Below are 17,280 nucleotides of genomic sequence, written 5' to 3'. Positions count from 1 at the left end.
GCGCCCTCCAAATACATATGTAATAGGTAAATTGTAATTTTCATAAGTGTTTCATTGCTTGGTATAGACAGGATATATTAAATGGCTCACCTGGCAGTTAAATACAGGTTACTTATAATTCAGCTGTTACTTGACTCCTTTCTCCTAGTTTTTTTTATGCCGCTTTTGTGTAGTCTCATTGTTCATCTGTACACTTAGCTATCTTCTTTTTTTTTTAATTCTTTTTATTGGTTTTAGGTACAAACAAACCATACACGTTCAGCAGTGGCACTGATAATGACACATTAAACCATAATCTAGCGCAATACCCTATACATTTTAACAGAGCTTCATATCGCACAATTATAATCAGTATACCATCAAGTGGTACCTCACATATGAAACAATAGAGCAACTCACAATAGTCCATGGTAGTACAGAATATAATCAACAGGGGATTTTGAGATCAGTGTCAATATTTACAGTGCGTCAATAATCAGTTAGTTATGCAGCCCGTAGGTTCTCAGTTGCCCACATCACCTTCGGTATCTCTACCTTGCCTTAGTGCCGTTTGTGCATGAGGTATTTCCCGATGTGACCCCCTCCCTACGTTTTTGCAGCATCTGCCTGTGTGTGTGTCAGCAAATATCTCTGCAGGAGGGCCCAAATATCCCTGTGGCTCAAAGCCATAGGCAGTAACTCAGCATATGTTGAAAGCTTCTCTTGACAGTACACTATATCATCTATCCAGACTTTGAACTTGGGTGTCCGCCCCCTGCCCCACCGACATGCCACCCTCCTCTTTGCCATCAATAGTGCAAGGGCCACATATTTGCGGTGTACCGCTTGTATCTGCCTGGTGTATCCTAACAGAGCTAGTAATGGTGTCGGTTCAATATACGTGTTCACCATTAGACTCAAGGCGTCAAATACCTGGTTCCAGTAGTCATGTACTCCCGGGCATTCCCAGGCTAGGTGTAGGAAATCCGCTCCTGGGGCTTTGCACCTGTCACATCTATCATTTTCCCTCGGCTTATATCTATGCATTAGTGCGGGGGTGTGGTATAGCCTGTGTATAAATTTGTAGTGAGGTATGCGGAGTCTACTACTGGCTGAAACCTGTTCTGTCTGCACTGAGCAGTATTCCCATTGTTCTTCTGTCAGATCAAAGCCCAGTTCTGAACTCCAACGCATTCTAGCTAGTGCAGGTGGTTCCTTTTTCTGTGTGTGAACTGCGCTATATATTAGTGACACTAAGCTCTTCGCCTTTAGTGCATTGGAGGATGAGTTGTACTGGGGCAAGAGCTTGGGGTTCGGCTGGGAAGTCCGGCGTGATGGAGCAAAACCCTTGTCTGAGTCGAATGTATAAAAAAACGTCAAATCCCCAAGAAGTGGGATAAAAAGTGGTGACATTGGAACGTGTTTAAAGGAGAGATCTGTACCTCTTCCTCTGTGGACATGGCACTAGATAAGGTTGGATCGGGACGGCGTGATGATACTTAGGTGATTGTTTCTTGTACATGCCTGATATCTTTGATTCTGCTTTGTACTACTTGATGGATTGTATGATGACTCTGCAGTTGTTTTTCTCAATAAAATGTTAAATCAAAAAAAAAAAAGACATCAAGTGGTGTCTGCTCCAAGCCCTGATGGGCATGTTCCACTGTCCGAAACTGACCTTCACGGTACATGTCGCCCCAAGTTTTGATGTGTGTGCGCTCCTGAAATCTATGCTTCCTGGAGAAGGGGCATGCTGGGATGATATGTAAGGGGCAACAGTGGTGAATATAGTAGAGAAACATTTAACATTTGGCCTATGCGTATCCAAGCTGTTGTTGTGCATGTAACAGTAGTGGACAAGTTTCCCCCCCTTCCATTGGGTGTATCATATAGCGCACCTTCAAGCGGGACCCGGTGTGCAAGCTAGTGCTCTGCTGCTACCTGCGGCATATTTCTCGGATGGTGCACCCAAAAGTAGGCATAATGAGCTAATATAGTATAATTCAAAATTGGGTATCCCAAAGCCCCCTTGTGAGTACGGTCTAGTGATCTCACTCCACTGCAGCCTCAGGTGTTTGTCACCCCACACTAACCGTATCAGCTCAGACTTAAGTGTTTTAAAGAAGAAGGTTCCTGGGTAAAACGGTATGTTCAGAAATAAATAAAGCAGCTGAGGCAAAATCACCATTTTATTGAGACATGCACGACCAGCCATTGATAGTGGGAGGGAAAGCCATCTGGTAACATTATCTGCAATGCACGTTATTGCTGTGCCATAATTAAGGTGCATTAATTTGTCTCTGTCCCTGGTGACTCGGATTGCCCAAATATTTCAGCTCGTCTTCACACCATTCCAAAGGATAGTCCAGTATGAAGCAGGTTACTGCTGTCGTTAGAGGGAAAAAGCAGGATTTACTCCAGTTAATTTGGATTCCAGAGAGTCTCCCAAACACTATGAATGCCCAAAGAACTGGATTAAGATTAAATTGCTGATCGTGAATATATAAAGTAATATCGTTCACATATAAGGATATCAGTATTTGCCTCATGTTGCACCGCAGTGCTTTGTCCATGTGGTGCTGGAGCAGCTTCGCCACCAGCGGCTCAACTGCTAGCGCAAACAGTAAAGGAGTGAGTGGGCACCCCTGTCGAGTACCTCTCGTGATCGAGAAAGCATGAGAGGTTCATCAGTTGATAAGGACTTTGGCGACTGGGAAGTGTTATAAAAGCTTTATCCAGGAGAGAAAGAGTGGGGGAAAGCCCATTCGCATCAGTACCCCAAATATGTAATCCCATTCGAGAGAGTCAAAAGCCTTTGTGGCATCTAAGAAGACGGCAGCTAAAGGCAAGCCTGGGGAAACATTGTTTAATATAGTAAAAAGAGTTCGTAGGTTGTGGGATGTTGCTCTCCCGGGCACAAAGCCTGACTGGTCGGAGAGTATTACATTTTCCATTAGCAGACTAAGCTGTGTGGCTATGAGTTTGGCAAAAATTTTAACATCACAATTGAGAAGCCACAGTGGTCTGTAGGACTCACATTGCTGGATGACTTCCCTGGTTTTAAAAGCGAAACTATGAGGGCCTCTCTCATGGAAGGAGGGAGGCACCCTGTATCTAAAGCATCTTCGTATATTTCCCTGAAAATTGGGGCCATTTGATCAATTTAGGTTTTGTAAAACTTCACGGGGATGCCATCCGTGCCAGTGGCTTTCCCAGATTGCATGTGCATGATTGCCTCACTGACCTCATCCAATTCAAACGGGGCACACAGAAACCTCCTCTGTACGTAACTGAGCCATCCCAATGAGACATCCCCTAGATATTGCTCCAAGTCTAACTCGTCCGCCCTTTGTGTGGTGTACAGTTGAGCATAGTGTGCAGTAAATGCATTGAGTATGTTTGTAGTGTCCCTGTATACCTTCGAGTTCCAGCACTAAGTTGGATTAGCGTGGATTCCTAATTGTGTCAGCCAGTGCCACTCTCCCTCTCCGTAACACCTATCCACCCAATGCTTCCCCCTAAAGCGTGTTTTCCTTTGTTCCGTGTCCGTGTACTTTGTGAGAGTTTCCCTAAACTTGAGTTGTGTGGGAACATCCGGATGTGTAGCCAGCTTTGCCTCCAATGACTTGAGGTCCGCTTCCAGGTTGCATAGCGTGTTCATAATGTCTTTAAGCACCCAAGCCCCCTTGGCAATACAAAATCCTCTAATTGTATCTTTGAAGGCTTCCCAAACAGTTTCGACATCATCAACTGAGTCTTTATTTTGCACAAAAAAACACCCACTTCTTCCCTAAGCTCTTCCTGAAAAACTGAATCCAGCAGGATGGGGGCATGCAGCCTCCAAGCGTTACGTGGTGGGCCGTAATCTGCTGAGCTTAGTGTGAGCTAAACCGGTGCGTGGTCTGAATACGTACGGGCTAGATGCTGCGCATGGAAATGGCAGGGCCCAACCCTCGAGAGACAAAAAAAGAATCTAGCTGCGCCCAAGACGCCCCCCGCACCGTGTAGTTTGTTCCCTCCAATTTGTGGGGTTGGGCATGTCTCCAGGCAACCACCAAGCTGTGCGCCGCAACTATATTCTGTAAAGTTGTTCTAGCCTTTGTATAGCGATTAGGTGCGGGGTAAGATCTATCAATGTCTGGGCTAAGTGTAACATTTAAATCACCTTATGACGTGGTTAGATCCTATGTCAAAAAATGTTGCCCACAACTCGGTGAAAATAAACGGATCGTCCACATTAGAACGGTAACAGCAAGCCAATGTGATGGAGTCAGAACCTAGTCAGCCCCAAGCCAAGCAGTACCTGCCTTGTGAGTCCCATGTAGCCCCTGCTAAGTGAAAAGGCATGCGTTTTTAACTAGTATGGCTGTACCCCTTGCATATGTGGAATAAGAGGAAAAGATCCTGTGCTCCGCCCACCTATTGGCAGATGTGTTGGTTCCCTGAGGGCCGATAAGAGTCTCTTGTAGCAGGGCAATGTGCACTGATGTCTGTCCAAATAGGCCAATATGTGCCGCTTTTTGCGTGGATCTCCTAACCCCCTAACATTCCACGTGAGGATGTTCAATTTGTCAGGCCCCGTTTCAGCCATTGACTTGCGTGGTCGCTAGTTGCATGACCCCCCGAAGTACCGTCAGGTCAGCCCATAGTTAAATGTATTGCATGAGTTTTTATACTTAGTTCGCAGTTCAGGTCTTAAGTTGTCCATCATCAGTGCCAGATCGAAACGAAAAACAGTCAGTGCCATGATGACCATGCATAACTTCAAACATTCCCCCCCTATCCCTCCTCCACCCACTGAAGCAGCCTCAACTTGCCAGAATCAGACACCCGCCCCCCTCCCGACTCTCCCTGAAAACAACGAAAGAAGAAAAAGAAAAAAAAAGAGACGGAAAATGCCAACTTTATACTGCATGCTGCATCCAGCAAACAACGGTGGGGGAATGCCCATTGGGGGCGTTTCTAGGAGGCTGCACAGGTTCACCCCATTCCAGAGCCCACCATGGATGGAGGGGGGTCGGACTCTAATGGACCAAGGGTGCCCAGCGTGTGCAGGGGATAGCTTAGAGCTGTCCATCAGCTATACGAACTGCAGGATATATGTCTTTAGCCATATTGTATAGCACTTCATGCAGCTCAGTTCGTTTCTCGGTTCAGTGAAATGCAGTATGTGACGGTTCCTCATTTATTGCGAATCATTTTCTTCATCATCCATGGAGGATGATTGTTACAATAGTGCTAAGGTGCGATTAGTGCGTTTCAGATGTTTCAGAAATTCTCCCACCTGATGTGGTTTTGTGAAAAACCTCTGCTTGCCCTGATGTGTTATACGGAGGGGTCCGGATATAGCAGCGCGTAATCAATCTGGGCAGCTCTTAATTTAGACTTTACCCCCGTGAACTTGCGCCTTTCCTCCTGGACTACAGGTGTAAAATCTTGGTCTATGGAGAAAGTGTTCCCATCGTAGATCAACTGCTGCTTACTACGAGCCGCGCGGAGTGCGACATCGCGATTCCTATAATTTAGGAGTCTCGCAAAACTTGGTCTTGTCGTGTTTCCAGGAGCCGGCCGCGAGCCCAGTTTGCGATGTGCACGTTCCACAAAAAACTGGTTGGAGAAGGCCTCCGCTCCTACTGAAGACAACAGCAGTTTCTCCACGTAATCCTCCATTCGTCCTATGTTTGTTGTCGCCGGAATGCCTAGGATGCGTATGTTATTCCGTTGGCTACTTGCTTCCAAGTCCTCATTTTTTGCGGCCACCATCTGCAGTAGTCTGTCCATACGGGCAGCTTGCGCAGTGACCCGGGCCGTCGCATCATCAGCCACCGAAATGCGTCTTTACGTTTCTGTTATACCGTCCTCATGCCCTTCCAATTTGTGCGCAATGGCATCCATGCGCGCCGACATCCTGTCGACCTTATCCACTATAGTAGCAAATCCTTGCCTCACCTCCTGTAAGATACATTGCACGTCAGTAGTCTGCGCGGTCGAGCTGCCCTGTGCCACCTCCCCGCCATCCGATACGTGGTCTTCTTGTGGGCCACGAGTGCCACGCTTTGCTGTGTCAAAAGTCAATTTGAGCTGTCGGGTATCCGGTTTCCCCATGCTGAGTCGTGTGTTAGGTTCGCACCCTTTCCTTCAGAGATAAATAGACTGCACTCCACCAGTGCCCAGGGACTTAGCCGCGGCCAGCAGTGTAAACTCACCTCCGCTGTATTAGTAGTAAAGTAGCTGTAGCCTTGGTCCTGTAATTCACTCACTCTCTACTAGGCAGCCGTCTCATGTGCTCACCAGTGCATAAGTCATTCAATAAGTAATTGGGGCGCGCTGATCCTCACAGTCCACACTCTTAAGCACACAAGAATTGAGGCCCCCACAACTCGTCAGGCACACGACAATCTGAGATATGAGGGGAATTGACAGCTGCCCGCACAACAATGCGCCTATTCCCAGCTCTTCTGCCTGCTATTCTCGGCCCAAAGGGGGGGGGGGGGGGGGCAGATCGTCACAGTGCCACAAAGCGCCATCGAGGAGCGCAGATTTACAGTATTGCCGCCCTGGTATGCGTGCCTCCAGCGCAGTCATGGCAGTTTAATGGCCTGCAGTTTCTCCCCCCAGGGCCATGGGCGTCCGCAGAAATGTTTCCAGGGGGGGCAAAATGTTAACTTCATCACTCGCCTTCCAGGGGGGGGCAACATTTTAACTTCCTCACTCGCCTTCAAGGCACGTTTCATGCAGACGGCCCATTGTCATTCTTTATGTGATGATCAGCAGCAGAGAGAATGACAATGGGCCTGTCCACAGACTGTTCGAGGTCAGGGAGGGGCTGCTGCAGCCTCCAGAGTTCAAAGAGAAGTGCGAAAGGCCCCAAGTGAGAGAACGTTTAAACTCCTGGGGCTTCTCGCAGGGGAACAGCCTGCTGTAATCTTGAACATTATGGAATGGGACCGGTGACCCAGGGGGGGGCAAGGGCACCCCCTTGCCCTCCCCTGCAGACGCCCATGCCCAGGGCGTAGTGAGGACCACGACCGTCAAGCCCAGGGGGAGGGGGGGGGGGGTAATATCGTCCCACCTTCCCACACACGGCGCTAAGTACCAAGCGCCCGTGCTGTTTGCAGTAGCCAGAGGCAGCCCTGTCACTCCACTCTTCGCCTCCGCCGGGACTTACGAAACAAACAATGCTGCTTTTAACAGCGGCCCAAACCGGGCAGCCGTGCCACCATCTCATTTTGCGGCTGCCGCTTAACAGTCACTCCTCCCAGCACTGTGGGGTGGGGGGATGGGGGCAAGGGCCATGCTGTGCCGTATCCAGTGTCCCCGCTCAGGCCCCGCACTCCTCGGCTGCTCCACACCCTCAGCGTGAGCAGCGCTGCCTCCAAGAAAGTGTTACCGGGCGAAGCGGTCAGGTTCCACCTGCTGTCATGCCCCGCGTCGCAGCTGCGGTGAAGCAGAGTTTTTGCACACCTCCTTCATTGTCAGTTCCACCTCAAGAGTCGCCTCAGGTATGAGGTGAGTGTTATGCTGTCCCGTCTGTCTACACTCCGTATACAGCAGTTGCGCCGCCCAGCACAGGAACTGCCAGCTAGTTGTACCTCTCGCACTGCGAGGCCTGGGCACCTCGTGGTTGGTAGCGGCCTTGCGTGGACTCACAGGTCGGCTCAGAGGTTTCACTCCAGCTCCTGCAGAAAAACTCTAAATCGTAATAGACTTTCACCGATCCGCTACTGTGCTACAGCTTGATGTTAGTTTGAGCCATCCACAGTTGCTCTTAAGCCGTATACTTGAAGGATAACACGCACGGCTGAAGGAGCCTCACCTCAGTGCAGCCATCTTGCGTGTGCGCCACCTAGCGCCCCCCCCACACTTAGCTATCTTCTTCGAAAGTAGCTCCTTTATGAAATTAGTTTGTTCATTTGATTTTTATTGAGCTTGGGTTATCTTAGGTTCCTCCATGTGGAATCGTCCAGTACACCTAGTGCAGGGTTATTTACTTGGGCCCTATTACGATGTTGTTCGGTGATCCTCCAACCGCTCGTCAGAGGTTCACCGACCGTCATCGTAGATTTACAGTCGGACTGCCTAATTACAATGTAGGTGGTCGGTGTTTAAACATGCTGGTCAGACCAACTGGCTTTCAGGTGGGCTCAATGCACCCATTGGCCAGTCAGAGGGCGCATATAATCCCCTATGGACTGCATTTCCGTCGTGGGGATTGTGATGTTGGTTTCCCACAGGCTTTTCATGTTGGGCTTTCCGATATGAAAAGCCTGATGCTAAGTGACTTTGGGGGCCTCTGCGGACTCAGGTTGAGGGCCTGGGGGGCACCTATGGTGCCCCCCTGTTAATCTCTGCACCATGTGGCAGACACCGTGATGTGCCTGGCACTCGGTGCAAGGATTAACAGAACTCCCATTTCTCTATGGTAGCTTGTGCTACGGTGGGGCCGGTTTCCGACTGCAGCACAAGCTCCCATAGAGAAATAGGAGCTTGAGACACACCATGTGCGGTTGCATTGTAATTGCGGTGTCTGGACCACCGACTGGAGGTCGGTGGTCCAGAGAGTGCAGCAATGTCAGTTAGAGGCAACTCCAACCGACATTGTCATGAGTCCCTTATTGATAAAACCGACATTTAGGTATGAGTGATCTACATTTTAGCTCCTCCTGTCCAAGAGTGGATGTCAATTCAAGAAAGAAAAAAAAGTTCAGCTGCAATTTCTGAACCACTTAATAAACCTCTTATTTTTGCTTTAAAAAATTATGTCATTTTAATTGGAACAAAACTACCTCTTCTGCAAGGACAGTTTGTAGTGTAGTGAAGTATGTTAATGACAATGTTTTCCTCATAATGGATCTTAATCCTGGTACTTTCTTTTTTAAGCAACTGTAAAAGTGATCCTTTGAAAAAATGAATCTTTAAATCTTTGAATTTTACAAAGGAACTCTTGTTTTACGAATACTTAGCACCAGATTGAGGGACATTGAGAGTACTTTCGGGGCTTAGTGTGCTTTCCTCTGAACAAGCGTATTAATGCCCAAAGCTGGCTTGATGAAGGCAGGCCAGCTCAATTAAGAATAACCAGGATTCAAAATAAAGCCTGAAAAGCAAAAGACTTCTTGAGTGCGGAAATTGATCATTAGAATGCCTCAGCTTGAAAAACAGACTCTTGCCGGTCTTACCAAAGTTCGGTTTTGTCTGTTCTTCATTGAAAGGGTTACCAGAAAACTATGGCTGAGTTCCTGCTCCACTCTATAAGAAAAAGAGTGTTCTAAAAACAAAGTGAATATTTTGCACCAAAATAGCCAACAGCACTGGTTTAATTGCATTCAAGATAAGATGCATAGACCCACATTAGGAGCTGCATTTTTAATAATGATTATGCAATATGTGCAGCAATTGGCTAAATTTGGTGGCTCCACGTTACTTCTTGTAACATGATGTTTCAGCCAAATTATGCCGATGGCTGTGTGGAATAATTTTTTTTCTATGAGGCTCCAGAAATGCAAGTGAGATTTGGCGTACCCGGACGGAGTCTGAGGGCTGCTTCTTGAGTAGATTTACTGCCATTCAAATAGATTTTCTACTTAAGTGCCAGCAAAGTCAACTCAGAATGGGTGCATGTTCTTGCGCAATGCATGGCGCCTTTCGTGCTGATTTTTCAACGCTGCTAACACTACTAGCACTAAATTGCAGCGCAACATGCATATTTCCGCCCTTTGGCAGAACTCCATAGAACAGTGCTGAGTTTTTTATGTACCTATGCGGAATTCCGTGGAGTGAAACTCCACGAGTCCTGCCCACCCCTACTGTTAATGTCCATATCGCAATTAAGTTGTTTGTAATATATATAAATCAGCAGGTCAAATCTGCAATATTTTATCAGGGAAAAATACCCACATCAAGTGCCTTAACGCTGCCTTGTAAATAAGGCTAAGCCGCTATTGCCACCACAACTTCGAAAAAAGTGATGTTGTTGTGGGAATAGGGGCTTGTACATATGTCCCCAAGTTTGCAGAATAGCTACCCAATTTTAGAGAAATATTTTACTGCCATGTGTGGTGGAGTCACAGTAACTCCACGAAAGGCAACCATAGCACCATGTAGTGTAGACAACAGAAGCAAATGAATATTTGCAGTTAGAAATTGAGTTGTTGTTTGACTGGGGTATGAGCTCTGGTCAAGCAGCAACCACAGTCCTAGTTAGGGTAAGAGTCAGGCAAATCCTAAATTAACCTGTACTCTCTGGTAGCTTGACACAGAGTCGTCAGGCTAAACTTAGAGGCAATGTGTAGACTATTTGTACAATGTTTCAAACAGTAAAACAGTGAAAACACCACAAAAAAAGATCCCACACCAAGTTAGAAAACTAGAGTTGCCTTTAATAAATAAAATAGGATAAAAATGAAGAAAAAAAGCAATTAGTAGAACTAGAGATGTCATCAACATCAAGGATCCTGTTGATGAGGCTTGCGATGTGACATTCAGTGTTGATGATGCATGGCACATCTGAGGCGATGCGCCAATTCCGATGAGCGGGATAACTGTGGTGCTGAGTTTCAGCATGGCCATTGAGGCTGCGGTCATCGAGGGATACGAGGAGCTTGAGCTAGGAAAAACTTTGAGCAGTCATGATTTTGAAGGTGGTGTGTCAGTCGCAAGATGCTGGAGACATTTGTGCAGGCCCAATCCACGCAGCAGCAGTATTGCATCAGTTCTGCACAGGAACGTGACGCTCAGCCCATTGGTTCTGCTCGTGAATGCCCTCTCAGCAGAGAAGATGCATCAGTTCTATTGAAAAGGACCTTAGGTCCATTTCCAAGGGTCCAGGACTGGGGTGGCACCACTGGACAGGGTAGACTCTCAGATCACCCCTGAATAAGGGCAGTTCCTGCCTGAAATGCATTGGGTTCACATTTCTCTGAATGCAATATGAAGGAGAGTGAATTTATATGTGTTGGGAAAGCCTGGCAGGCACCTGTAGAAAATGATGATGAACTCTATGCATAAACATAATTTTGGATTAAGATTACAATTGGAATAAATGAAGTCATCAAAGCAAGAATGTGTATGATTATGATTAAAAGTCACCCTTTTCCACTGTGCATCCTGGCACTTGATGCCTGACTAGGCTATTGTGTGTTTCCAGATATTCATGCGCATGGACTTAGTGTATTCCAGGGTTGCACGCCCTACAGTTTAGCCCTTGAGCAGCCAAAGAAACATGAAGACTGGAGAACATTCTAAGATATGTTTGTGAAGAGGTTTATTTTGCCAGGTTGATGTGGCAGTGTTTCCCGCACATACAAGCTTGTCATAGTTAGAGGGCTACTTATGTGGGAGGCACAATCAGTGCTGAAGGCCCACTAGTAGGATTTAATGTACAGGCCCTGGTCACATGTAGTGCACTTTACTATGGACTTCTAAGTAAATTAAGTATGCAATTGGGATGAACCAATATACCATTTATAGGAGAGGGAGCACATGCACTTTAGCACTGGTTGGCAGTTGTAAAGTGCTTAGAGTCCTTATATAATCAAAAACGAGGTTAGACAAAGTGGAGGAGAAAGGAAAAACGTTTGGGAGAGACCCTGCTGAAAGAGCAATTTTCCAACACTTACTTTCTAGCATACGTGCACACTCAGTGTGATAAGGGAGGCCTCTGCTGTGCAGACATCGATGATGTACTTTAACATGCATGGATGTAATACCCACCAGCATTAACAGGTAATATTTGAATTTCCACTGAAATGTTTCTCTAGAAAACTAGCTCCTCCCATAGTGGATCCTGACACTCTGGTGGACAAACTACAGCCATTCTCTTCAACATCTCTAAAAATTGAGGAGTTTCAAGCAATCCATTGATTGACTAATGTTTACAGCCTAACAACATACTGAATAGGAAATACTTCAACCAAACTCAAAATTTGGCTATCAGTTTTTTACTACGCCTCTTTGAAAAGTAGTGTTTGAATCCAAGACAAAGGGTTTGATCGCTCAGTGGACACATTCCTCCACTGTTGGAATCTGTATTGAATTGGGTAACAATAAACACCTGCTATACAATGACAAGATGCCCTTGGGTGAATGTTTTCTTTGCTAAAATACATGTTGTGGTATGTTATAAAACATGAACATGTTCTCCGTGCTGAGGTAACCTCAAGAAGAAAGTTCATGGAGGGAGCTTATCTACCTGACCTTCATTCTTTTACCACCAAGAAGGTGAACCCTTTAAGAAGAAGTGAAATTTCTCTGAGCAACCACTACAGAAACATCTAAAAGAATCAAAGAAAATTAATCCCAAACATTAGCAAGATCATCTTGTGCTGCCAAAACAGCAGTAGTAAACATATTATATTTTGACAGCCCTGTAGCAGCCTCTCTTAATATGTAAGACTTATTTCTCCGCAGACTCCAGAAGGTATCATTGTGAAGCGAGACCTGATCGATCCAACTGGTCCTACCAGCAGCGGCGGCATATTGTCACTGTCCCACAAATTACCTGAAATAATCAAGTAAGTGTACCACTACCTGCCTCAAAAGTAAGTATATAAAACTAAAAATACAAGTCCTGAATGTTCTGTTATCCAATGAGCTTCTCTTGTTGCAGTATTGTTCCTGGCATTGAGTACAAATCGGGAGAAATGTGCGGTCTGATTGCAGGTACAAATTCTCATCTGCACTGGGATGTTGCTGAACTAAAAGGTGAACAAGAGGCGTACCAGTCTGTCTGTCTTTCAAACAAAGGACCTGGCAGATGTTTGAGGGGGGGTATGGAATGCCCACACGGGCAGGTGCAGTGAGTGGATGAAACCATCAGTGGGGGATACCTGGTTGGGTTCCTGGTTCACCCACCCGCATTTGGGGCTTCCACAATGGGTACGCTGTCTCTTCACAACTTTGCATTTGCCCACAATCAGTGCAACTCCCAAAATCACTGCAATCCCATTTGTAATATGGGTGCAGGGAAAATGTGTGATTTCATTTGCATGGGCCACTCAGCATGAAAATGAAGTAACGCCCACTTGGGATCAATCCAGCATGATCCATTTTTACAAAGGCACTATGTAGCTGGATCATATGCATTTGCAGTCTTCTATGCTACCAAAGTGCCAGAGGTGCAAAAGGCAAGTGCAACACCGGCTGCACTCTCTGGTCAAGTTGTTTATTATTGCCCCTTTTGTTATCCTTAGCTCTTTTCTGGGATCTCCAAGTGGTTTCATGTTTTGTCTTGAAAGAGGTGGAACTATCAGGTCCTCCATCTGTGTATCATTAAGCAAGAAAAGGAAGCCAGCAGAGTGGGGAGGGACTAAAAGTTCTGCTCAAATAACCACACAACCACAATAGCACCTACAAATCCTCCAATAAAAGCAATCCTGTGCTTAGATTGATTGAAGTCCCTAAGTTTCGTGCTTGTCCATAATGACACAGTTCATCTAAAGCAATGGAATATAATGCGCCCATAATAATTATCATGGTTTATATTGAAGAACGCATTTTCTTAAATCACTTATTTAGTTTGTTGTAACACCAGACACTAAAGCAACCCCTTCCTTTTAGAGTGACAGGATTAGCAACTCACTGGAGAATATGCCAGAGCGAGCTAAAGCCTTCGACTGTAGGCTGAATCAGTGGCAGAGTGCAAAGACAGCAAGAAACTCATGCACCCACAGGCAGATATCTTTGATTCTACTGTGCCCTCAAATAACTTGCCTGAGGCATGGTCACTGCTCTCCCTCTAAGCACATCTTAGTTCTGGAGGGCATGCTCAATGTAAGCTTAATCGAAAACTAGCTCTGGTCAGACACACTTTCAGGAGCCCCTGCAGGCCCATTCAGGTGGTGAACAGTGGGCAGTGGGGTCCTTTGTATTGCCAGAGGTTGCAGGTTTTGATAAGCTTGTGCGAGAAATTGGCCAGCTTTGCCTCTGCAAATTTCAGGAAAACTCACAACGAACTATGCAACTGCAATCCAATTTTCAGTTTTAGGAAAGACCATACAAATGGACATGTGTGGAGAGAAAAAACACAAGTTGTCTTTTTGATAATTTGTTTTGTAGAATACCCTTCCCAAATGACTTTCTTGTGTAGGAATTTTAAACAAAAACGAGGTCATTTTGAGAGGTATAACAAAAAAAATTGAAATGTAATGATTTCATAAATACAACAGGCATTTGCAAAGCAATAGGTCTTGCATTTACGTGAGTTTGAGCTATTGGCATTGTAAATGACTGCCTTTTATTTATGTTTTGGTTTTTAAAACATAAATAAAAGGCATTGTCATTTGCAATGCCAATGGCTTAAACTCGCGTAAATGCGAGAACTTTTGCATTGCAAACGCTTGTTTTTTTGTGTGCAGTTTTATACAGTGTGAACTCGACCCAAAGTAATTGACGCACTTAACATGAGCACCAGTTACATTACACAAGGACACATTCATGTTTGGTAGGCAGAGGGAGATTAAGTGATTTGCCCCCAATCACAGGATGTTGAGCCGACTCTCAAAAGTCGGCAGTTCTGGCCATTAGGCAACATCAATAGACCTACCTTGATCTATGTGGCACACCATTTCATAGAACGTTGGTCCTGACACTTTGAACCTAAGCAGTGGATGTCATACCACTTCTATCACTCAATTGCAGGGGGAGTAAATGGGATATTAGTGTACATAGCAAAAAGATAAAATTGGCACAACTACAATGGTGGTGTTAACCTCTGCTTCAGACATGGCGCAATGCTGCCATGAGAAACATGATACACAGCAGGTTGTGGCACATTGGTATTATTTATGTGAATTAACATAATTTGCCCTCTTTTCAAGTTATTGAACAAATACGGTGGGGCTAAAAGGTTTTTTGTTTGGGCAAACACACCGTCCCTCTCTCAGTTTTCAAAGTCTTCCAAAATGTTGGTCATTTTACGAAATATTGTGTTTTCTATGATTTTAGTATCCCTACCAATCCGCATTCCTTCTTTCTTTCTGATGCCCCTTAAGCACCTCTCATGTGCCATCCTTGTTGTATTTTGTATTTTAACATTAAATGCCCATGTGATTGTTGGAAAATCTGTAGCTCACCCCTTCCAGCACAAATCTTACTGACCAAGCTACATCCCTGCTGAACCGATGAGGACTGAAGCCTTTTCTCTACATATCCTCTTATTTAATCAAAGAACATCTGAATATTAACCAGATGGTCTTCTAGTTGGCCATCCACTGCCTAACCTCTGCCTTAAATCTTATGCCTCAATGGATAGCGATAAGAAAGAAAGACACTTTGGGCCAAATTCACAATGTTAAACTGACATGGAAGTCTAACTTTACTACTCATAAATGCCCTTTATGAATACCGAAAGTCATAAACTTAGACTTTTGTCTCAGCTTACCTTTGTGAATGGGGCCTAATGTTTGGACATTCGGACTGCAGCATGTGCTGCTGACAGCTCCTCGAACATACAGTAGAGACTGTGATAAAAAAATATACCAGATTATTACCACTAAGTATTCATTATCAGCATGACCCTCAGAACTAACATTCCCTAGGCAGGGAGCTGAGCGGTTGCCCATTTCACTTCTGAAGGGTGTGTGCGCAACTTATTCAAACTTCCCTTGAAAGGGCAGTGTAATGGGTTAGTTGTTAACTGTGGAACCTTGAGACCTGCATTTTAATCCTGGCCTCCACATTTGACCAAATGTGCTTAGACAATCAGTTTCTGAAAGCATATGCCTGCTTCCTTTTTGGCAAGATTATGAGTATTAGGAATTACTTTAAAATCTACTACTAAGTTACAAAATAAACCTGGACTTCATATTATCTGGGGAGGGGAGGCAGTGCCTAGTCCCATGGTCCACTGTGGTGGTAAAGATATAGCCCTGGGAGCAAGTACTACTGTATTTCCTTCTTTAACAAATGGCTTGATCATTGGAAAATCACACCATCCCTCAGCCTCTGTTCTCAAAGCTAACAATATGCAAATTGTAGACAGATGAGATAATGGAGATATTCAGGGGATGTGGAAGTGATAAAATGCATGGCCTATTGAAAGAGGAGGCATTGAATAGAGACATATTAAGACTGTGGGTAGATGAGCTAGTGAATAGATGTGGGGACTGAGGAGAGATGGGAGAGTGAAGAGATGCAGAGTCTATATAGGTGTGACAGAGATCAGATGCAGGAGCTGTTGAGAAATGATGGGGACTTCGAGAGATGCTGGGCTCCAAAAAGAAGGGTCAGTGAAGGGCTGTGGAGAAATGGGGCTGTGAAAAGTTGTAGAGTATGTAGCAAGATATGAGAGCTAAGCGATGAAAGGGCTGTGAGTAGATTTCCTGAGACTAGAGAGATTTGACAGTGAAAAGATTCAAGGGGTGTGGAGAGAGGAACTAGAGAAGAGATACTGGATTTGTAAAATGATTGTGAAGTAAAGAACGGCTGGGACAAGAGTTGCAGTGTAAAAAATAATGACAGCACAGTCCTGCAAAGTTGCTGCGGGTTTTTGTATAATTAAGATTTCTCACTTTATAATGTTTTTATGTTTGATTTTAAGCATTCAAGCTCTACAGTGTCACTTCTCCGCTACCAAAAACGTCATTGCTTCCATTAAAAGAGTACCAGAGGACTCCATGTCACAAAAGACACAATAGTCCAATCCTCAGATTTCCTCTCACAAACACTTGTGGTCTGGTGGGATAGTCCAATTGTGGCCTTATGTGGGAAGCAAGGCATAATGCTATGTGTTGTGAAATAAAAGATCAGGAATAGACTAGTGTCCTTGATGACATGGAGACATCCAGCCCCCTTAATAATGAGATACCATGTTGGTTGGCTAACTAAAAATAGTGTTCATGTTAGGCTGGTACACACCAATACAACTGTTTGAACTGGGACACCACAGCATTCACTTTTTCTCAGATGTAGAAAAGGATAAATACATGGCTGCCAAAAGGAGCCAGGTCACCAGGGTTACAAAGTCCAAATCCGGTGTCTGCATGCTTTGACTTGTAAACCCCCTTACTGTAATGTGACCAATGAAACTACATGTCCCAGCATGCAATGTGCCGTTGATGTATATTGTATTGTACTAGATAGTAATTGCATTTGTATAGTGTGTAATACCTCTGACGAGACACTAAGGCACTAAAGTGCTTTTCAGTGGAAACATGCTGCTCCAGAACCCAAGGTTAATGGTTTTATATATCACACACACATGTGTGTGGGTGTGTAAACTGATCACAATTTCTCGTTGTAGGTGGCTCTATCCATTTAATCTGTAGCCTTTGATGCCCTATCCCCTAAAATCACATGCAGAGA

General features: G+C 45.1%; 1 protein-coding gene across 3 annotated transcripts in view; it reads left to right on the top strand.

Moving 5' to 3' along the window:
• LOC147748463 (A.superbus venom factor 1-like) overlaps positions 1-17,280 on the top strand; it is a 1,277,467-nt gene that overhangs the window by 211,285 nt on the left and 1,048,902 nt on the right. For all 3 annotated transcript variants that reach the window (XM_086962056.1, XM_086962049.1, XM_086962065.1), the window contains one exon: positions 12,388-12,491. In XM_086962056.1, the coding sequence (XP_086818182.1) occupies positions 12,388-12,491 (104 nt within the window). The remainder of the gene's footprint in view (positions 1-12,387; positions 12,492-17,280) is intronic.

Source organism: Lissotriton vulgaris, chromosome 1_1, assembly GCF_964263255.1.
Source record: "Lissotriton vulgaris chromosome 1_1, aLisVul1.2, whole genome shotgun sequence".
In the NCBI taxonomy this organism is placed as follows: Eukaryota; Metazoa; Chordata; class Amphibia; order Caudata; family Salamandridae; genus Lissotriton; species Lissotriton vulgaris.
Note: the sequence above shows the minus strand (reverse complement) of the source record. Positions and strands in the feature narration are given on the sequence as shown.